We start from the raw sequence: 22,874 nt of genomic DNA, 5'->3' as shown, positions 1-22,874 counted from the left end.
AGAGGAAATCAAGTCTGTTACTTGGTATGAATCCTTTTGAGACCTGATTTAAGTAAACTTTTTCATGTCCACAGTGGAAAAAAGAAAAATCTAAACTAATCTTTGGTGGTTAATAAGGGAGAAAAATAAAAAACAAAACAAAACACCACTAGGCTTCAATAAATAAAACACATGTTCACAAAAATAAGTCCTTGTTGAAAAATCTTAAGCAATGTTTTTCAGTTCATTTAATAATTATTTTTAAGATTTTGTTGTACAGCGGTAATACCTGCAGAAGAGAGAAATAGTGAAGAAGAAAAACAATGCAGGCATAAAATAAAAATACAAGTGGTATGCTCTCCAATATCCAGGAACAACAGCATTCTTTATCTTATTATAAAGTTCACATATTTTAAGGAAATTATTTATTTAAGAACCTATAATATAAAAGGTGCTTCAAAATATTAGTTTGCCTTCATTCAAATTACAAATCCACAGCCACCTAATTCACTGGGTTTTCAAAAAGCAGCAAACATAGAAAAAATGTAATTATTTATTCAGGTAGTAGTTTTCCAAGAAAATCAGGTTAGTATTCTCAGAAGAGAACTTAATAGGTACAACAATTATAAAATATTGTTAATTACTAAAATCTCTTAGGTACTGTCAATTAAAATATCAAATGCCCAAATGTCAATAAAGTTGACTAAATGTGTCACTTACTCCTTCAGAATTCTTCCTACAGTCAAAGGGAAAAATAATCTTGATTTGTCAGTATTTTGACAAACACACACTATTTTTCGTTTCCACATGGCTAATGATGATGAAAAAGGGGGAAGTCCTAAGAGATGGAAGGGAGGAGGTGATATAAAGGCAAAAAGTTTTCATCTCCAAATATGTTGAAGAGCAGAATCTGAAAACTGTGACTAAAACAATTTAAGAAATCTCAACCTATTATAAGATTCAGAACTTTTTAATGTTGTATTTCTTTTTTTTGAAGATTGTTTAGATATGATTTTTTTTACTTTTTATTAAAGGATATTACAAAATAGTTACTTCAAATGCATTAAAAAAAAAGTATTCCTTGGTTAAAAGGAAATATAATTTCCCCCAAAGGAATGATACATAAATAAGGAAAAGCCTATATTCATGTGACTCTTCAAGGCCCTAAACAGAAGAACACACTCATAACTGTATCAAGACAGATAGACATATTGAGTGCAGAACTTCTCAATAAAAATATAATCCTTGTAGAGACCACTTAAATCGAGCCTTTTTAAAAACTGAAAATTGCCAGACTATCAATTATTCTTCCTTAAATAACTAAAGAAAAATTTACTAAGACTTATTTGTAGCAACAAAACAACGTATTCCCTCTCTTATCCAACTAAAATGGTGTCAATGGATAGCTATCTATATTTAAAGACAAATGAAAATGCTCTGTTTTCCTACATAATGTGTATGCACCTCTCACGAAACAAGCAACATCCAATAACTATCCCCTTCCCCAAATCTGTCTTTGATCCTTTAACACTCCACACACTGCCAACACTGTGCTAGGTTTATACTGACTAGGTTTTACAGAGGGAGTTTGTTACTGATCAGGTAATTTAAGATTTCTTCATACCATAAAAGTTGTGGAGGAGGCATGTTGCTCATATTAAATTATACTGAATATTAGTTAGGCCTTCAAGTAAATTTTGACATTAAATGTAAATGTAAAAGAACAGCTAAAATAGTATTTAGATAAGTTTATCAGAATACAGACATCAAGATAAGAACGATGATGGGTCCTATTGATCCCCACTGAAGTCAGTGAGCTGCAGTTACCTTTCAAAGAGGGTTATCTTTAAGTTATAACAGCTCTGAACAAGAGATGGTGCAAATCACCACATCTGTTGCAAACACAACTTAAAACACATTCCTAGTCAGTATGTCAGTAGCGTTCTCTAAAAAACTGCCATATTCCCTTTACAGTTTAACCAAACCACCACACACGTGTGTGTTTTGCTATTACTCAGGCTCCCAGTGTTTCAGAGCCAAAAAACATACCCTCTTCCTTCCTAGTTTTTGCTAAAAAGATTTTATCTTTCCTTTAATAACAACATCATATATAGAAGTGCATTTACAGAACTCTTAGCCATACCTGAAACCGACTCAGAAAATAAGCCTCCAACAGTGGGTACTCTACCCGTTCACCATAAAGTTCAAACTTCCCATATGTTTTCAAGTTCTCCCTATTTCATACCAACAGATATAGTAGACAAAGACTCATACAGTGTCTTGAGACATTGCTGACACGCAGATGTAATTAACTGTAACAGTGACACACCAGGAAATGACTGAGCGCTCTATACATCTTACGACACTCACTAAACAAGCACAGGGCACCTGTTAATCCTCCTCAGTATTAACACAGTCAACACAAAGAGGAAGAGACTTTTTGGGACTTTCATCCTGCTAGAATCTTCTCAGTTTGAATATCCCAGCACTTTAGGAAAAAGATTTTTAAATTTACTCCACAGAATTTACCCCAGACTCTCAGGGTAAGAAGGTATCTTAAGAATCACACAGTAATCCTATAGATATGTGCTGCCCAATAAGGTCTTAGCCACCAGCTAAGACACGTAGCTGGTTGGAATTCAGATGTACTGTAAATGTAAAATACACATGAGATTTTGCAGATTCAGTATGAAAGAATGTAAAACCTCTCATCATTAACTTTTAAAACTGATCACATGTTGAAATGATATATATAGAAGTCAAATCAAATATGTTAAAATTAATTCCACCTACTTCTTTTTTACTTTGTTAATGTGACTAGAAAACTTTAAATTGCTCATACAGCTTGTATTATATTTCTACTGGACAGCACTACTGTAGACCCACAGCCTAAATTCTGATAGCAAACTATCACTTGGCATTTCCCAATTACAACTGCCATATAAAAGTCAAAAGAAAAATCAGTATTTTGACTTCTCTGTCAATTACACTGGGATAATAAAAAAAAATAACTTAAGAATAGTGTAAAAATAGTAGAATCACTTTGCCTGACACCACTAAATAGGTATTACATTACTTCAAAAAGGCAAAAATAGCACAGGATGCAAAAACTACACCTCTTAAGAAAATAAGATGGGAAATATACAAACAAGGTTTTTCTAATAAAGTAGGTCTAAATGCTGATTATAAGGTTCATTTTTAAGGGAAATGGATATTTCTGTCATTTCTAGCACCTGGGACCTCAGAAAAATAAAATGTGTAAGACTCTGTCTCTTTTATTATTCAATCATCATCAACCACAAACAAACCATTAACACTATAAAAAGGGAAATAATTACCATAACCTAATTCTCTTTTCCAAAATCAAAAGAATGTAACACCACTCAAAAGCAAAATTAAAAACGACATTAATTTCTCTAGGGTTGAGCAGGTTACCTTTGGTCCACAAATATTATAAAATAAGAAAGCATATTTTAAGGTAGGTATTTTTTACCACAATTTTTTAAAGTATATTTTAAACGTGAGAAATTCAACAACACAGTTCTATGAGTGAACCATTTCTTCCTCTACCGTAATAGATCTTTCTGCTTTGATTTTTAAAATATTTAGGCCTCAAGGGGTCTTGGGGAAAAAAATCCAGTGTATTTCTGAATGTACAGAAATATTTTTATAAGGAGAGATGGGGAGACAGCTCAGTAAAAGGATCGGGGGTGTGGAGCTCTCTCAGGCGTTCAGAGGATGCAAGAATAACTTCTAGAGTTGTCAATGGGGAAACTGCATTAAAAAAAGAACTAAAAAAAATTAAGACCAAAGGGTTCCCAGGGCTTCCACAACAGTTGACAAGACACTTTCTACGGTGTCCTAACAAATTTACAACCCGAAAAAGGCCATACTTGGCCATCAATTCTTTATCCATTTGATATTCATCAGCCGAATAAATCTTCAGACTTCTATTTGCTAGGCGATACATTCCTTAGGAAACTTTTTCTTGTGCGTTTAAAATGCCAAGCTCAATTACGCTCCCAGTAAGGTACGCAGAAAGGACTGTACATATTTTAAAATAGGAAGTTGAATGGCTGCAGTTTCCTGCCTTGGTGGAAAGGGTGATGGGTAAAGCTCTTTCTGAGTATAATCCTTAAATACTGAAATCGCTCTCAAAGAATTGAGCCTTCTATCACTGTCCAATAGGTAAAAAGACTGCCAAAATTTCCATTAGAGCATCCTATTTTTAGAGTCTTTGGAATCGGTCTTTTAAACTGTATTCCACAGTACAATGTGTTTGACCAAGTTTACAAAGGCAACAAAATAAGCATCCTAAGACCTTAATGTTTTCAAGCTCTGGAAGGAATTTTAAACTTTTCAATCTTATTTTTTTATCTTAACTTTAAGTCTTATAAACGCGCAAATAAAAATAAAAACTAAGATAAATATTGGCCCAGAGGGAGGAACGGAAGGGAGACACTAGGTGCTTCTTGGCAACCTAACTGGTGAGGGGAAGAAAACAGGTATGAAGGAAAATAAAACCACCCACAGGGGGGGAGAGACACGGCTGTGGGCAACAGGACAAAAAGGAACAGAGGCGCCGTGGAAGCCGCAGGCTCCGCGGGGAGCCGGGCGAGGGACGACTCCTGGCGCGAGTGCCCTAGGGAGGGAGAAATGGGCGCGCTGCGCAGGAAGAGGCCACGGCGGCGACAGAAGAGAGGGAAACAGGAGAGCGCAAAAAGGGAGGAGGTGAGGGAACAGGGCTCCACCGCACCGAGAGGGCAGAGGCGGCGCTGCCGGAGAAAGACAGCGCCGGGGGAGCAATGAGGGGGTTCCCAAAGGCTTTACCCTAGTCGCGAGCCGGCCGGCCAGCTGCGTCCCGCTCTTCCTCTCCTCACCTGGGAACCGGAGACGAAAGGAGGGCTACCGCCGGGCGCCGGATCCGCTTCCAGCCCCGCTTGCTGACATGGCGGCCGACCAGCTGTCACAGAGCTTGCTCGGGTCTCCCGCCGCTTGAGTGGAGGAGACACCTCTCGCCTTCCCGCCCCGCCTCCCTCTGCGCACCCCTCCCGGCTGGCTGGCTGGTGGCCGGCCGCCCGCGACCGCGGAGCATAGAGCGCGGTTGGCTAGAGAGGAGGCGCAGAGGACGGACGACCATAGAGTTCGAGTTCAGACACCGCCTGGATGGTCCGTCTCTCTCCTCGGCCGTCCACTCACAGTCCTCGGGCGTCTGCGCCGGTACGGAAACGGAAGTGACGGCAAAGGCAAGATGGAGAGGTCGTTCGCCCTCAAGGTTTGGAGTGTTTACTTCCGCCGGCCTAGACCCGGGGCCGGGAGATGTTGCACGTGGGCTTCCTTGTATGGAGTTCGTCGACGATGTGACAACCCTGGGTAACACTGGGACAGGCCTTAGAGGGTGAGAATGTGGGTCCCAGGGGTGGGACTTCCCTCGCGGCTGATGCTGTCAGCCTTGACCCGCGCTGCGCGCTTTTGCATTTTGAAGTCGGGAGCGGTGAGGCGGATGGACGTCCCGGCGGGGAACCGCCGTGGCTTGTCTGACTACTACCCGCACCTGATGCCCAGTGTGGGATTCGGAAAATCGTCCTCGCGTGTGTACAGATGCCGCTCAGAGACCAAGCGGTACATAACCAGCCCGAGAGTGGCTGAGACCTTGGTGCGGATCCTAAGGGGAAAACGAAAATCTTGCCAGCTATTCCTGGAGTGCAATCCAGGTGAGACCCTCGGGGACTTCATTTTCTTGGATGTTCACTTCTGCAGACTGTGTAAAACATGGCCCCTTCCTTTAAGCAGCTTATGTGGCCTTTGTTAATCATCGCTCCACAAGATATTTCTGTAGCAGTTTGCACTTTACAAAATATTTTGATAAAACATGCTCTTAGATTTCACCATCTTCCCAGAAGAACTTTTATCTTACCCTTTCGTGCATGTTCTATAGACTGCAGCAGGATGCTGGGAACACAACATTTATAGACTTCTTGAAAAATAATTTTTTTAAGCACCATTTCCTATCATGGAGAGTCAGTTCTGTTTAGGTTTGGCAATATCTTTGATGATAAAGTATCCAGAGAGTCTGTGAGTAAGTGGTAAGCTAGAGGCAACTTTTTTGTTTGTTTGTTTTTTCTTGAGAGGTAGTGAAACATTGTAAAGAGCGCAGGTTTTGCAGTCTTTGACGGAATGGATTCAAAGCCAAGCAGCACCACGTTCCAGTTGTGATGGTGGAGTCAAGTGACTGTATCTAATCCGCAGTTTCCTTATATGTAAATCAGGAGTGTAATATCCACTTTGGGAATGTTGTGAGAATTAAAATTATATCATACAGGTAAAACATCTAATTTCTTTGATATTGAAAAAGATTATGTTGTTTCTTTTGCAAATAAACTTTTCGTTCTGTTAATACACTAGGTCCTGGAATCCTGACGCGAGCATTGCTTGAAAGTGGTGCCAAAGTGATTGCCCTTGAAAGTGACAAGACTTTTATTCCACAATTGAAGGTATATTTTTGTTTCTAAAAATAATTTATTGTTCAATCAGCTACCTTTGAGTGGTTTAGGGAAGTAAAATTAAGCACACAGTTTATTTTTAAACAATCATTTTTAGGGGCTATGCCGTATCTTGTTAGCCCCAGTGACTAGAACACAGTATCATTGATTGTTGAATGACTGAAAGATGGATTCAGAGACTTTTTTTCTGGTTCTAGCTCTGCTACAGATGGGTGACTGAACAAAATGTATAACTGGTATCTCTAGGCTTGTTTCCTCATTCTAGCAGGCTATGCTGTGCCTCTTCTTTCTTAGAAGGGGATAAGTGAGCTTAGAATCTAATTGGAATGCTAAGATTAGGTTAATGGGACTGTGTTAACTCTGGACTTAGGGTTTCAGAGGCAAGAAAAGTTTGGTGTATTCAGAATAAATTGCATGGAGTAAAGGCATTATCCAAATGGATTTTTTAGTGAATTTGGCTTCATGTATAGCTGACAAGTTCACATAACAGTAAAGTGGAAATTCCTTGCATCATTGCCAGCCTCTTTTTCTTTCTCTCCTTCCCTCCTTTATAAATCTTTTGATTCAATTCAGGAAACTTATACTTCTCTGTGCCAACTTCCTGAAACCATGTAAAATAGCGTTATCTGAAAGTGCAAGATGACAACAAAAAATGATGAAAATGTATACAAAATCCTGCTTTTTTAAATATAACTATCACATTAGATCGTTGTTTTTCTACAACTGAAAAAATTCAAGGTTTTTGCATTCAGATTATTTAATTGATGTTAAATCTGCTGGAATTCCAAAAACATGAAGAGAAAAAGAACCCATAAAATTATTCAAAGATTCAAGATCATGAAATGTGATTTAGTAAACATAGCCATCTGTAATTTCAACCCGGAAATTAAAAACAAGATAGCTCTTATCTTGGTCTTTAAAGGGGGGTACTTTTAAAGATTAATCTGCATGTTCACAAAATAATTAAGGTGGTATTAAAATGTCCTTCTGTTTACAGTTTGTTATCCTGTAACACAATGGTTGCTTTTCTATAAGATCAGGATAACAGTATCAATTTAAAAACAGTTGAATCAATGAATAGAGTGAATAGGGACTAGAGAATTCCTTACAGTATTTCTTACAGGAATATCAGTCATAAAATGTTTCTGAAGCTGTTAACATAAGCACAAAATTTAAACGTCTAACTCCCTATTCCCCCTCCCCCCTCTCAGCACTAACTTGAGCTCAGCCATTAGTACACATTCTTTCACTCATTGTAAAGTGAAAAGCCATTCAAAGTTTTGTGTGAATTCATGTATATTTGCAAGAATAAAAGAGAAGTAATCATTTATGTAGAACCTTTGCGGCCCTGAATCAGGGCCTTGAAGTGGTGCTCTTAGCAGACAGTGCTTCTAGCCACCCAAAGGCTCACAGTTTTGCTCCTAAGAACCAAAATTATTTTCAAGGATAATGCTTGACTCTGGATTTTAATCTAAATTTAAAATCCCATGGACTTCCTTGGTGGTGCAGTGGATAAGAATCCACCTGCCAGTGCAGGGGACACACATTCGATCCCTGGTCCAGAAAGATCCCTACGCTGTGGAGCAGCTAAGCCCATGCGCCACAACAGCTGAGCCTGCACTCTAGAGCCTGCGAGCCACAACTACTGAGCCTGCGTGCCACAACTACTGAAGCCCATGCATGCCTAGAGCCCATGCTCCGCAACAAGAGAAGCCACCGCAATGAGAAGCCCACGCACCACAACGAAGAGTAGCCCCTGCTCGCTGCAACTAGAGAAAGCCCGCACGTAGCAATGAAGACCCAACACAGCCAGAAATTAATTAATTAATTAATTAATTAATTATTTAAAAAAATCCCTCTCACCCTACTCCATTTCTCTGATAAAATTCCTGGGACTTCACATTAACAATGTTTCAAACAGGAACGGTTTGTTTTCCTATATGGATGTGCTAGAGATACACATGTTGCCAATTGTGTTGTGTAATAATAATAAATCACAATATTGTAATCAACTACACTTCAATTTTTAAAAAAAGATAAAATATCTTTAAAAAAACCAAAATAATAATAAATCGTGATATATCTCATTTGAATTGTGAAGACTATTGCTGCAGAAATATCTGTATGTGTTCAGTTGAAGGGACATCAGCTTTTGTGGTAAACTGTCTTATTTCAGCACATTTATGTCTTCAGCCTGGACTTCAGTATTCAGGTCTATAACTTCCTACCTGCATCTCCACTTGAATCACCTAAAAGGCATCTCAAAATTAACATGACCAAAAATATATGGTTTCCACCTCCAGTCTGTTCCTTTCACTAGTTTTTTTCAAGGGTCCCCTTGAAAGTAATCATTAAAATTTACTAAATTTAGGAATAGAACCATATTTATAGGTTGAATTCAAACGGTTAAGAAAACTTAGGTTTTTTAACTCATAACTTTAAATTGCAAATTCACTGAAACCTTGATAAATACCAGTAGAATTTTCTGTGCATGAGAACCTCAGTGTGCACATCAAAACATTGCTCTCTTCTATTTGATTTTTTGTAACTTCGAATTAAGTTTGTAGGGTCTATAGCTAACACTTATTCTCACTACTAAGTTCTCCAGTGCTACTGCCAGGTGAGCACATTAGGGCAGTAAAAAGATTGAGATATATTGGACGTCTTCTAGTGTGCAGGGAGCTTTCCTTCTATAGTTGGCTCTGTCTTTAAGAAAAGTAAATGAACAAGAGGAAAATGGAGAGTGACCTACACAGTGAGCTAAGTTCATTTGGTGAAGGACTAACTAAACTGTTCTGGAAAAAAGGAATACTCTCTTGAATCTGTCTGCCTTTCACTTTAATGGTTTTATTGTTATTTTCTGTTAAAACATCTTCCCTTGACTAGCAGATGAATCACAGCTCTGAATAACGGAAGCCATTTAGATAAAGAAAGTAAAAGGATATGTAATAATTTGTTGAAGGTTTCTATTTTGGGGGCTTTTTCTTGGTAATATTGTATTCACTTTTCAGACATTAATTGATTTCTATTAACTGTTACATTTTAGGGTATGTTAGTAATGTTTTCTTTGCATCTTTATTGAGGTAGCAATATTTTTTATGAGAATTACTTTTTGAAGTAGATCTTGGAATTGTTACAAGGTCTGCCTAACACTGAAATTTCTAAACATGTTCTCTCTGTCTCTCTTTAGTCCTTAGGAAAAAAGGTGAATGGAAGACTAGAAGTGGTCTACTGTGACTTCTTTAAACTGGATCCTAGAAGTCGTGGAATACTAACACCTCCCATTATGACTTCAGATATGCTTTTTCAGTATTTGGGAATAGAAGCACAGCCTTGGTCAAAAGGTGATTTTTGTCATTCAGTAAAGCAAGTACCTTATAATTTGTCAGCTTTCTCTAGCAGTACACCAGGTTTGTTGAGATTTGTGTAAATGTTTATATTACACAGTTTATGGGTGGTTGCTCTTAAGTTGAATATGGCTTTTCCCTCACCTAGATACAATCAGCAGTTTTGTGGAAGCCAAGTTCCAGATCAAGGAAAGATGCTAAGGCTTAGTTTTGATCGAAATAACCTTAAAGTAATACAGTTTGTTAACCTAATTTGACTCAGTAAAATATAGTCGTAGGAAAAAAGTGTTAAGAATTTATTTAAATATTTTTGCTTGTATTCTTAACAGGTGCCCCTTTAAAAGCAATTGGGATCTTACCACCTAAAAATGAGAGAAATGCACTTTGGAAACTTTTACATGACCTATATTCCTGTACTTCTGTATATAAATATGGACGAGTAGAACTAAATTTGTTTATTACTGAAAAGGAATGCCGGGTAGGTTATTAACAAGTACCTAATTTTTTGTTTTAAATGTTCTGCGATTTTTCTCAGAGTAGTCTTAATCTCTGTGATTTTAATTTGGGCTCATGACATTTGAGAGTACTAAGGTTGTTTTTAAATTTTATAGAGCATTCTTTAGGTATTATTTTTAAAAGGTTTTTTGTGTGATAAAATATATATAACATAAAGTTTACCATTTTAACTATTTTAAGTGTACAGTTCAGTGGCATTAAGTACATTCACATTGTGGTACAACTATTATTACCATCCATCTCTTCTCAGAACTTTTTCATCATTCCACACTGAAACTCTGTACCCATTAAACATTAATTCCCCATCTCCCCCCCTCCCCTATGCCCCTGGTAACCACTGTTTTATTTTCTGTTTCTATGAATTTGACTATTCTATGTACCTCATGTAAATGGAATCATACGGTATTCCACTTTGTGTCTGGCTTATTTCACTTAGCATACTATCTTTAGGGTTCATCCAAGTTGTAGCATGTGTCAGAATGTCATTCCTTGTTAAGGCTGAATAATATTCCATTATATAGTTAGACACCACCCCACCACCTTTTGTTTATCCGTTTCCGTCAATGGATATAATTGACATGTTGCACTGTATAAGTTTAAGGTATATAGTACAATGTTTTGACTTACATACATCATGAAATGATTGCCATAATAAGTGTGGTGAACATCCATCCTCTCGTATAGACACAAAATAAAAAAATATTTCTCCTTGTGATGAGAACTCTTAGAATTTACTCTCTAACGACTTTCATATGTAACATACCACAGTGTTAATTATGTAGTTGTACACTACATAACTGGACGTTTGTACCTTTTGACCACATTCATTCAATTCCCCCTCCCCTCCACCCCTGCCTCTGGTAACCACAAATGTGATTTTTTTCTATGAGTTTGTTTTTTGAAATATAATTGACCTAAACATTGTGTTCGTTCCTGCTATACAACATGGTGATTTGATATGTCTATATATTACAAAATGATGACATGTCTATATATTACCATCTATCATCATACAAAGATATTATATTATTATTGACTATGTTTCCCACACTGTACATTTCATCCCCCTGATTCATTTATTTTGTAACTGGAAGAGTGTGCCTCATAATCTCCGTCATCTGTTTCACTTATTCCCCCACCCCCTCATCTCTAGCAACCTTCTGTTGTCTCTATCTGTGACTCTGTTTCTGTTTTTATGTTTGTTCATTTGTTTTGTTTTTTAGATTCCACATGTAAGTGAAATCATATAGTATTTATCTTCTTTTGTCTGACTTATTTCACATAGAATAATACTCTCTAGATCCATCCATGTTGCCAAAAATGGCAAGATTTCATTCATTTTTATGTCTGAGTTGTATGTGTGTGTGTATATGTATATGTAAAACATATACATCTTCTTTATCCATTCATCTACCAGTGGACACTGAGGTTATATACCTTTCTCGGCTGTTGTGAATAATGCTGTAGTGAACATAGGGTTTTAGACTTTTTATTCTTTGAAATCAAAGGGCTTCCTGAAGTCCTTGAGAGTTATGTTTCTTTGCTGCCGAGAATGCTTCATGTTATTAATCTTATAATCCAAGATAACTGGAAATGCTTATTTGTATATAAGAGAACTCTGGGTTGAGATGGGGGGTGGCGGGAGATGAAAGCAAGAGATGAAAGGATGATTTGCTTACCAAGATCCAAATAGTAAGTAAATAGTGACTGTCCCTGGAAGAGAGCAGGGGACTCAGAGCCTTGAGGCTGTGTGCATACATGAAGGAATGAAAGGAAGAGAAATAGGAAATGCTTTGTCAGGTTTCATCTTGCTACTAGTAGAATGTTCTAATGTTTCTTTTACCATGGACCTTTTCACATTTGGTTTTCTCTCTCTGTAGTGCCCTTTCATTCAGTGAGGTAACCTCTGATCCTCAAGTGTCAGCCTAAGTAATTCTTGACTCAAAATTTAATAGCCCAGCTAATGCACGTTTCTATCACACTTACCCTTCACCACAGTAATTATACACTTCTGTGTCACTTTTTGTTTAATGAGAATTTGCCCTGATAAGTGATATGGTTAAAGGAAATCAGTCTCAAATACATTATATTTTAAGTGTACATGATGATATATTTCAATATGAAAGTTTAAGAAGACTTTCTCTTCTTTGAAATGGTTAAGATTCTGCATTTAATTCTAATTTTATTTCATTTGTAGATATCATTAAGGTATTAAGATCTGACATATGATTTTGACTGATTGGCTATAGCTATGTATAACATGTAACTTTTATTTTCCTTTTACTAGAAAATAATGGCAAATCCCCAAAATCCAGGCTTGTATCAAGCATTAAGTGTGCTCTGTCAAATAGCTTGTGGGATTAAGCTCTTGCATACAGTGAGTAAAATCCTTCTAAATTTCAACAAAAAACTTCATGGTTTTTCAAAGAGCCTGTATTTCTGTGACCAGATTAATTTTATTATTTTTCCCAAGTGTTTAAGATAATAGAGCACTGTACTGATGTTTTTCTGTCACAAATATTTATATACTTCTCTCATTATAAAAATAATATATTCTCATTATAAAAATGTGAGACATGTTAAAGAAAGAAAAGAATTTTAAAAATCATCACTACAGTTCTACCACCCAGAGGTCACTATTGATGTTTGTGGCATAATTTCAATTTTTTATTTTTCCTGGTTTTTTTTTTTCTTTTTTGTGTAGAGGAGATTATATTATTTTTTCATTTAATAGCTAATAGTTCATTATAAGATTTTTTTTCCCTTCTATCTAAACATTTTTCTTAAATTTTTAATGACTACTTAATACCTCATTATAGAGCATTCCCCTTTTTAGTTCATTTCCTTAGGCAAGATCAGAGTTGCCTAATAGGAAGGCAATACAAGCCACATATGTAGTTTTACATTTTTTTTAGTAGCCAGGTTATGAAAAGTAAAAAAGAAACAGGTGAAATTAATTTTAATATTATGTTTTATTGAATCTTCTCAATTCAAAACATTATTTCAGTGTGTAATATTTTTAAATTAGTTATTACATAATTTACATTCTTTTCTGTGTACTAAAAATCCATTGTATATTTTACACTTACAACCAATTCAGACTGGACACATTTCACATGTTCAGTAGCCACATGTGACTAGTGTCTACCATTTTGTGTGTGTGTGTGTGTGTGTGTGTGTGTGTGTGTGTCTGCCATTTTTAATAGAGGCCTAAAAGCATAAGAAAAAAATAATAAATACCATTTCTTTCATACCATAATTTACCCATTCTCTTTTTTTTATTTTAGTAGACTAGAGTATATATCAAATTGTTTTTATAAGGAATATGTTTGTATATTTTATGAGCCCTTGTTCTTCCAAGGATATATTGGTTTAATTTTAAAAGGGTGTTTCTCCATGTAGTCTCTTCATTGCTTTTGTCCATGAACACATTAAGACCTTCAGTGCATACTTAGTTGTTAGAACGTTATCTCATTTGATTTTAGCTTTTGTTCCGATTCTGGTTTTTTTCCTCTAAAATGTATCAGGCTCTTAGGTTGGATCTGTCTGTTCTTTGTCTTTCGTATCTGTCATACTCTCATCCTTTTTCTGTATTCCCAGAAATCTTTTTCACATTTAGCCTTCATGGCACTGACCCTGCTTTCTGCCTATACTACATATTGTAATCTTGGTACTGTAGTTCTTGGTTTCCCTAAAATCCTTTCTTAACCCCACTGATCTCCTCTCATTCTGTTGGCTTTTCATCTCAGCTCTTCTCTCTTCCTGGCTTTTGGCTAGTTTCTTCATAGAAGGCCCTCTGAGGACTTCAGCTTTCAGGATAGTTTTCTTTTTCTGCAGTATTTGTTTTCAAAAGCCCTATGTTGAGTTTTGCCATTTACTAACCTCCAGAAAGGAGAGGTCTTTCTGGACCCGGCATTTTTAACATTTGTCCATTATATATCTACTACTGGATGGTCCGTTGTTGAATTCAATTCCCAAGGTCTTGCAGGTCTTCCTCTCCTGTGGGTTTGGTGGATGGGAGTGAGGTCTTCTCTGTGCCCACTGCAGTGCCCTAAACTGCTGTGGATAGACCAAGTGTGGGGGGAAGCTGCAGTGCCCGCTGCTGGTGCTGCTTTGCCTTCCTCCACTTAGTGACATTCCTGGAACTGCTGGGAGTTTCACAGATGAGCAACAATTGCATTTTTCATTCGACGTCAATTGCCACTGCAATTAGTAATAAATTATCGTTTCTGACAATAGCCTTCAAACCTTACATCCAATATTATAAGTTTTAGTCTTTTAAGTCTGTGTCAAATGCTGTTATTTTGGAATTTAATGTGTGTATATGAATTTATATACACACACACACACACACACACACACACACACACAAAATAATTTTTCAGTTGGGTCATCTTTTAAAATTGCTTCACGTACAAAATTGTATGTACAAAAGTTAGATACAAGGAAGTAATGATCCTTTTAAAAATTGACACGTTTCTTTATTTGTCTATCTCCTTACATGTCCCAGCATATTCATATCAGTGGTTTTTTCACTAAGGTAGGGCAAAAACATCCCCATAATTGATCTGATAGCCCCTAAACTGATTGTGACGGTAATATGCTGGCTATTAAAAATAACTTTAGCATGTATTTGCATAATTATATTAAGGGCAACTCTCTTTTATCTAAGCAAGTAATAGAGTTACCAGTATTTGGATAGACCTTTGACTCCCCTTTTCTTTATCAAAAAAAACGAGAGAGAAGAGAAATGTATATGATTTAACTGTCACATGTTGTTTTTCTTACATTCAGTTAGACTGGAGACTTGGCTTTAATTCATTCTGCTGTTTAGGCAAGACATTTTTAAAGGCAGTAATAATGTGGGGCACTTTGCACAAAGAGAACTGAAAGAAATGTTTTCTTTTTGTTTATCTTCACTCAAGGAGTCTTGCTTATCATTTGGCACATATACCGCAAACGGGCAGCTGGCAAAGCAAAAGCATAGGGTAAGAACGAATGAATACCTTTCCCTTGTTTCCTCTAATGTAACAGTCTTTGTTTTCTTTTACATTATCTGGTATTCTGTATTTATTTAAATTTTTAATTTTAGAATATCTAGAAAATTTTTTAAACATATCTTATTGATTTTAATATATTCAAATTATTTTGGAAGGGAGTTATACTTTTCAGCTGTTTATACGATGAATGCTAGCATAGTAATAGGCTTAAGCACAGATTCGGACTTTATTTTTATATATAAATTTATTTATTTATTTTTGGCTGTGTTGGGTCTTCATTGCTGCACGCGGGCTTTCTCTAGTTGTGGTGAGCAGGGGCTACTCTTTGTTGCCGTGCACGGGCTTCTCATTGCGATGGCTTCTCTTGTTGCAGAGCACAGGCTGTAGGCACACGGGCTTCAGCAGTTGTGGCGCACGGGCTTAGTTGCGGCATGTGGGCTCTTCCTGGACTAGGGCTCGAACCCATGTCCCCTGTATTGGCAGGTGGATTCTTAACCACTGCACTACCAGGGAAGCCCCTGACTCCTATTTTTAACTTTTGAAATGAAGATACCTCTCAAATTTGGAAAACACATGAATATTAAAATAATTATTCATCTAATTTGATAAACTGAAAACAAGACTTTATACCTTATTAATAAATCAGATAGGGCTTCCCTGGTGGCGCAGTGGTTGAGAGTCTGCCTGCCAATGCAGAGCACACGGGTTCAAGCCCCGGTCCGGGAAGATCCCACATGCCGCGGAGCAACTGGGCCCGTGAGCCACAATTGCTGAGCCTGCGCGTCTGGAGCCTGTGCTCCGCAACAAGAGAGGCTGCCATAGTGAGAGGCCCGCGCGCTGTGATGAAGAGTGGCCCCCACTTGCCGCAACTGGAGAAGGCCCTCGCGCAGAAACGAAGACCCAACACAGCCATAAATAAATTAAATAAATAAATAAATAATTTAAAAAAAAAAAAAAAAAAAAAAAAATAAATCAGATATGTAATATTACTACTTAAAATGGTTTATTTCACTAACAGGTACATCTTGTTTCTTACCCTAGAGGTTGGGCTTTAATTTTTGTTTATTTTTTCCCTTCATAAAGAACCAAAGTGATTATGTTACAGAGTGATCCTCCATTTAGATTATATAGGGCTACTTATAGTGAAGTTGTAATAAAGTAGCTGAAGTTTTAAAAACAATTTTCGGACTCAATTCAGAAGTTCCACTTCAGGATTAAATGCTAATGATTCCCTAATCTCAGCGTATTAGTTCAGTCTGACTTTCCCATTGCTTACTACTTTGGTTTTTTTCTCGCTCTTGCCGCTGAAGGAAAAAAGGAAAATTATCAATTTAGAAATATTCTGATTTTAGAATAATCAGTGGTCATTGTGATTTTAGTTCTGTTTCACTATCCATAAACATAATTTATGTAGCCTCACAAAACAGAACAGGGGTAATACATTTTGGCTTGATACCAGTAGGAATTTATCCAAATGACCCTGAAATTAATAACCCTGCATATAGGACACTTTCCCATTTTCTCAATGACAGTGTCAAAAGCTAAAACATTTTTTTGGCTGACATAAATGCATAAACTTTTAGGGATGAAAATGAAATAACCAAGTGTTATGTTTTATGAGAAAATTTTATTCAGATATTTCACGTCTGATGTCAGTGTGTTCATAATTGTTATAGAAGCACTTTTAGATATTTAACAGTTTTTTTAAAGCACATGATCTTCATTTCCATCCAAGTGGTTTGAGGTTTATACTTTTTGAAGCCATGTTTTCGTGCTGTCACTGGAACTTTTTTCCTAAGCTACATATAACCATTTATTGAACATCAGGAAAGTTGTTTTTTCCCTACTTATCAAGTAAACCTATATCTGTAACTCCAAATCTATTTACAAGATGCTGTTTAAAGTCACCTTCCAGGGACTTCCCTGGTGGGACAGTGGATAAGAATCCACCTGCCAGTTCAGGGGACAGGGGTTCGAGCCCTGGTTCAGGAAGATCCCACACGCTGCAGAGCAACTAAGCCTTTGCGCCACAACTACCAAGCCTACGCTCTAGAGCCTGTGAGCCACAACTACTGTAAATAAATATATTTTTAAAAATAAATAAAAAATAAAGTCACCTTTAAAAGACTTGTTAACAACAACATATAATGCTATCAATTGTGAGGTTATTCCCCTCCCTAATTGATAATTGCTAAATATGTTAAAATTTTATTGCCTTCCTTTTATACTAATTTCTTCAGCTACAGGAATTCAAAACTAGAAACCAGAATTGATTGAAATTTTTTTTGGCCAACATGTCTTCCACAAACAGTATTTATGTTTAAATATGTATATGCATAGGTATTTATTATAAAGTAAATAAGGGGTTACTAGCTAATATGTGAGATTTCCTAAGAACTCAAACATAAGGCTCCCTCTGTTCTGAGGAATAATTTTAGAGGAAAAAACATCTTAATGTTACATCAAGTCACATACAGTTTTTATTTTAATCTGTATAATACTATATACTAAAGCAGGTTGGCAAACTTTTTGTGTAAAGGGCCAGAGCGTAAATATTTTATGCTTTGCAGGTCCCATATTCTTTGTGGGTTTGTTGTTGTTTGTTTGTTTTTTTAAGAATCCTCTATAAATGTAAAAACTGTTCTGAGCTCCATATTATACAGAAACAGGCAGGCCATGTACCATAGTTTGCTAACCCTATATTTTTTAAAAATCCAACTAAAAATTATAAGGCAATAGTTTTTTTTATGCTTAGGATCTGGTGTTATGCCTCAAATACAGAAGAGACTCAGCATATGCTAGTGTCACGTTTAGGATTTCATTTTTCCCTGCTTACAAGTTAATAAGCTGTTACTGTTTCATGGGTTCTGGGCAAAGACACAGACTCCTGTGTCCTGTGGAATAATGTGATATTGCGCAGTTGGGTGGTGTGCATGCAGTGGGTTTGCACTGCAGCTGAGGAACACAGAGCTGGGGGAACCCACCTCTCTTTAGCAAACATTAATGTCAGTCTATAGAGAGACATTATCTCATCCCCCAAGGTGACTCACTGCAAACAACCCTGAGGAATGGCCCAGGTTAAGAGGCAGTTGGGGCCTTGCATTCTTGTCACATCCAAAAAGAACCTATAGGGACACGCAGGGTGTATTGTGATTGCCTCTTCCAAAAGGTAGCTTGAATGCGTAAGTGAACAATGTCTTGCACTGGCAATATTTTATGACTAACACATTTTATTTTCCTTTCTCTGCAGGAATCATTAGAACAAAACCTGTGTTTTATTCAACTGACTCCTCATAAAGATTTATTTACGGGAACCTTAACACCTTTTAACTACGATGTGTTTTTTCACATGTTAAGGCAGTGTTTTATGAAACGCGGTGCCAAGCTAATAGACCATTTACAGTAAGTAAGAAAAATAAAAGCAAATATAAAAGTAGCAACTTAATGTGCGAATTGTACTTTCACGTTAGGGCTTTGTTTTTTATATTTTTTATATCTTCATTAACAGTGAGGTACCATGTTTTCACTCATCTATTTGTCTCTACAAAATATTTCATTCTCGCCGGTACACATTTTGAGGAAAATGTATTTTCCACATAATCTCCTGAGCTTAATTTTTTTTTTTTCTTCTTTGAAAAACAACCAGGGATGCCTACAGTTTGTTTTATCTTTGTCAGGATTAATCTACATGAAGAACTGGCTGCTTGCCCCGGCATTAGTGGTAGCATTCCCACCATCCACCTCTTGTCATTGCCTGTCATTAGTGGTTCTGTTTCCTAGCCAAAGTAGGCACAGATCATTATACCACCCTAGTCCTCCTGCTCTGGATCAAATTCTGTGTTTCTACCTAAAGCCTTATAAGAACTATACTGTTACTGCCTGCTTTGTATCTATGTAATTTTTACATAGGGCTGATGTGTACAGTTCTGTAAGTTACGCATTTTACCATGTACTCATCAGCCCATAGTCATTCAAAGTACTGTCAGAGGGTGGGCAAAATAAATAATCATTTTAATTAATTTGATCATCATTTCATGTATAACTCTGAATGAGCTGATGATTGAACAATATTTATGTAAAAATAAATGTTAAAAGTGGCAGTCGACCAGTAAAAGTCATCTGTTTTTCATCTTGTCACCTTGTGATAGTGGCTATTTTGAATGAAAATACCAAGAGTGTAGGAAATTAAGGAATCCATATGATAAACTGTGGTTTAAAATGTTAAGAATTGCCTTGGAGAGCCTGTGGATTGAAAGGATGTTTACAGCTGTGACCAAGATTCCATTCACAGTCAAAAAGTATTGGAAATATTTTCCACCAAAATATTTTAGTACAGTTGTTTACTTGTTATTGTCAGAGGCTCACTGGTGGTTTCTTGCTAGGCTAATAGAATAAGGCAGTTTTCTGCTTTATAATTTATTCACAGTAATTGTTATATAAAAATGTGAAAATTATTTCCTCTTCTGAAAACAAACAGTAGTTTCTGCTGTTTGTACTTATTAAACTTTTACATGAACCTAAATGGTGTTAAGAATATTTTTGCAAAGAGAATTAAAAGATGAAAGGTAGGCAGAAAATTTTTAAGGGCAATGTTAAACCCTTAGGCAGTGTTAAAAGAATTTTGCCTAAGAATTGATTAGAACATGTTAAAGCCTAAATCAGCTCTTTTCATTACAGGCAAGCCATGAAACTTTAGGAATAGACATAGTTAAAGCTATATATAATAGGCAGGCTATTAAACTGAATAAGATTAATTATATATAATAAGTTAGGCATTTTAAATTGGGCTTATAAGCCGCCTCTATCAATATTAACTGACAGTTGTTATGATAAAGAATTAAGCACATTTACTTTGTATTTATTTTGCAGTTCATTGAGTCCAATTGATGCAATGCATATATTGAAGCAAATTAAAAAAAATAAAGATGTGAAAGTAATAGATATGTACCCTGAAGACTTTCAGCACCTTTTTGAAACCATAGAGTGTTACAAAGATGATAACTATAAGTGGCTATATGATGACTTCATGGAAGATGTGATCATATAGAGAAGTGGACTGATAAGACATTAACCGGAGCTGTTTATTTATTTGGAAATTATGGCACAAATGAAAAAGAACCGAGTTTGAAAAGCTCACATCCTCTCAACAGAAGATAACTGTTCTTGTTTTGCACAGCTAGGCAGATCATTTCTTGTGCCGTTGATACCATTACTGTATTGGATAAAATAATGGCTGCTATTTTATTCAAACTGAATAAAAGGAAAACTTCAGTTAATTGTGGATTTGATCAAATTGGATTTGTTTTGTTTTAAATTCCTATCTACTATAAGCATACTGGTAGTTATAGGGTATTAGCAGATGAAATTTAGTTTTAGAAATTCTTTTGACCAAATATCTTACGTTATATTTAAATATTCCATTTTCACTGTCGATTTTTATATCCTCCTGGGGGAGCAGAAGAGTTTTTACATAATTAAACTTGGAAAGTAAACTGATTTAGTGAGTTTTTTTACTTCTCAGTTTGTTGAAATGTATTATCAAGTACTGTACAATGAAATTATTTAAATTTTAATATGGTTTAAATTTTTTTAGAAATTAAAATATTTTAAGTAATAAGAATTTGTGCCTATCTGTTCAAACATAAAATTGACCCTAACTTATTCACTTTAAATTCCGTCACTTATAGTCAGTGTACTTTCAGTGAGTAATTCAGTCTGTGTTATTCAAAACTCTCGTGCATTTTTGTTCCATCAAGAAAGTTCATCTGAAGTTAGACCTTTACATGAACCTAAATGGAATTAAGAATATTTATTTTCTTAGCTCTTTGAAGAAGCTACTAGATTTTACCTGAGACATCTAATCTCCTCTGTTAGATTTCTTTGCTGTTATAACACTTCATAATACCTAAGGCATATTATTAGTAAGTAACTCTTTGTAAGCTGTGTGTTTTTAATAACACTTAGCCAAACCAGTTCTTCCCGACTTCCCTACTATTGTCCTTGGTTCACAATTCAGTCCAGCTAGAAACTCTGAATCCTTTTTTTTTTTTTTTTAATTTTTTTTAGCCGTGTTGGGTCTTCGTTGCTGCGCACGGGCTTTCTCTAGTTGCGTCAAGCGGGGGCTGCTCTTTGTTCCTGTCTGCTGGCTTCTCATTGCGGTGGCTTCTCTTGTTGCGGAGCACGGGCTCCAGGCCCACGGGCTTCAGTAGTTGTGGCTCGTGGGCTATAGAGCGCAGGCTCAGTAGTTGTGGCGCACAGGCCCAGCTGCTCCGCGGCACGTGGGATCCTTCTGGACCAGGGCTCGAACCCATGTCCCCTGCATTGGCAGGCGGATTCTTAACCACTGTGCCACCAGGGAAGCCCTGAATCCTTTTTTCTCTTGTAATTCCTATCCTGCCATTACATAATCTACCTAATCTTTATAATGTCATTCTGTCTTCTCAATCCTATGCCTTAGGCCTAAATTTCTCCTGGAACTTCTTAACTACCTCTCTCTCATCTTCCAATCCATCTTGTTTATTACTGCTATATTAACTTTCTAAAACATTTATTTCACCATAGATTCTTCTAAGGCCTTGGTTTCCTAATGGGTAATAGTGGCATCTATTAGGGTTCTTGTCAGGAGTAAATCATTTACGAAAAAGGGTTTAGTGTAGAAGCTGACGGTGGTAGTTATAAGTGTTGGTGTAATGCATTATCTTCCTCCACTCCCTCATATATAGGTAGCCAGAGACCTCTGTGCTCTTCATTCTGCATTCAAAAAACTAGAATTTAAAAAAAAGGAATTTACAGTTGTGTGTTCACTAAAAGATATGAGTAATTAATGAAGCTTAATATGTGGGGGTAGTTGCTCATGGTAGCAGTCAGGTGCCCCAAGAATTTCAAATTAAAGGTAGCCTTGTTACACAGTAAAAACCCAGAGGCGTCAATAGGAACCGACGCCTCTGGAAAGGCTAATTAAGTTAACTAAAAATTTACAGCCAATATCATTAGCAATCAGTAGGTCAGGCCACTTTCAAATAGGGGGTGGAGGCAGTACCCTGATGGTGGGAGTGTATGATTTGTAATAACCTTGGCTGTGTAGGGCAAGAAAAAAGAGAATTCAGAGTTGGGAGATGGGTTCCTATATTTCTTAGTTTATTTTTTTTAAGATGAGACATTTAAACATGTTACTAGGTTATAAGAATGAAGTCAGCTGAGAAAGACATATTAAATATAGCTCAGAAGGGTTAACTGATGTTCTTAAGAAAAGGAATGGGATCAAAATACGAGAGAAGCACATTTTGCTCTTAGCCTAGATAAAGGGTCAAGTATGGGGACTTCCCTGGTGGTCCAGTGCTTAAGAATCCGCCTTCCAATGCAGGGGATGTGGGTTTGATCCCTGGTCGGGGAACCAAGATCCCACATGCCGTGGGGCAACTAAGCCTTCACACTGCAAGTACTGAGCCTGCGTTGGGTCTTCACTGCTGCACGGGCTTTCTCCAGTTGCGGCAAGCGGGGGCCACCCCTCCGTTGCGTGCAGGCTTCTC

General features: G+C 36.8%; 2 protein-coding genes across 6 annotated transcripts in view; one reads left to right on the top strand and one right to left on the bottom strand.

The window, feature by feature from the left end:
• CNST (consortin, connexin sorting protein) overlaps positions 1-5,186 on the bottom strand; it is a 129,843-nt gene extending 124,657 nt beyond the window's left edge. The window contains exon 1 of one of the 2 annotated variants that reach the window (XM_059941142.1): positions 4,810-5,186. The gene's annotated coding sequence lies outside the window, so the exon portion shown is untranslated. The remainder of the gene's footprint in view (positions 1-4,809) is intronic. The other variant, XM_059941134.1, reaches the window with a different exon arrangement.
• Positions 5,187-5,199: 13 nt separating this feature from the next.
• Positions 5,200-20,657, top strand: TFB2M (transcription factor B2, mitochondrial). Of its 4 annotated transcripts, none has more exons than XM_059941181.1 (9): positions 5,202-5,352; positions 5,465-5,693; positions 6,385-6,473; positions 9,673-9,826; positions 10,159-10,307; positions 12,633-12,722; positions 15,271-15,333; positions 18,596-18,747; positions 20,215-20,655. In XM_059941181.1, exons 2-9 carry the CDS (start codon positions 5,483-5,485, stop codon positions 20,390-20,392), a joined length of 1,086 nt encoding a protein of 361 aa, XP_059797164.1. In that variant the 5' UTR covers positions 5,202-5,352; positions 5,465-5,482; the 3' UTR covers positions 20,393-20,655. The 4 variants fall into 4 exon arrangements, with proteins under 4 accessions (XP_059797146.1, XP_059797138.1, XP_059797164.1 ...); XM_059941170.1 differs by having other exon boundaries at positions 5,202-5,377; XM_059941155.1 differs by having other exon boundaries at positions 5,201-5,693.
• Positions 20,658-22,874: the final 2,217 nt, after the last annotated feature.

Source organism: Balaenoptera ricei, chromosome 1 (assembly GCF_028023285.1).
Source record: "Balaenoptera ricei isolate mBalRic1 chromosome 1, mBalRic1.hap2, whole genome shotgun sequence".
Classification (NCBI taxonomy): domain Eukaryota; kingdom Metazoa; phylum Chordata; class Mammalia; order Artiodactyla; family Balaenopteridae; genus Balaenoptera; species Balaenoptera ricei.
Note: the sequence above shows the minus strand (reverse complement) of the source record. Positions and strands in the feature narration are given on the sequence as shown.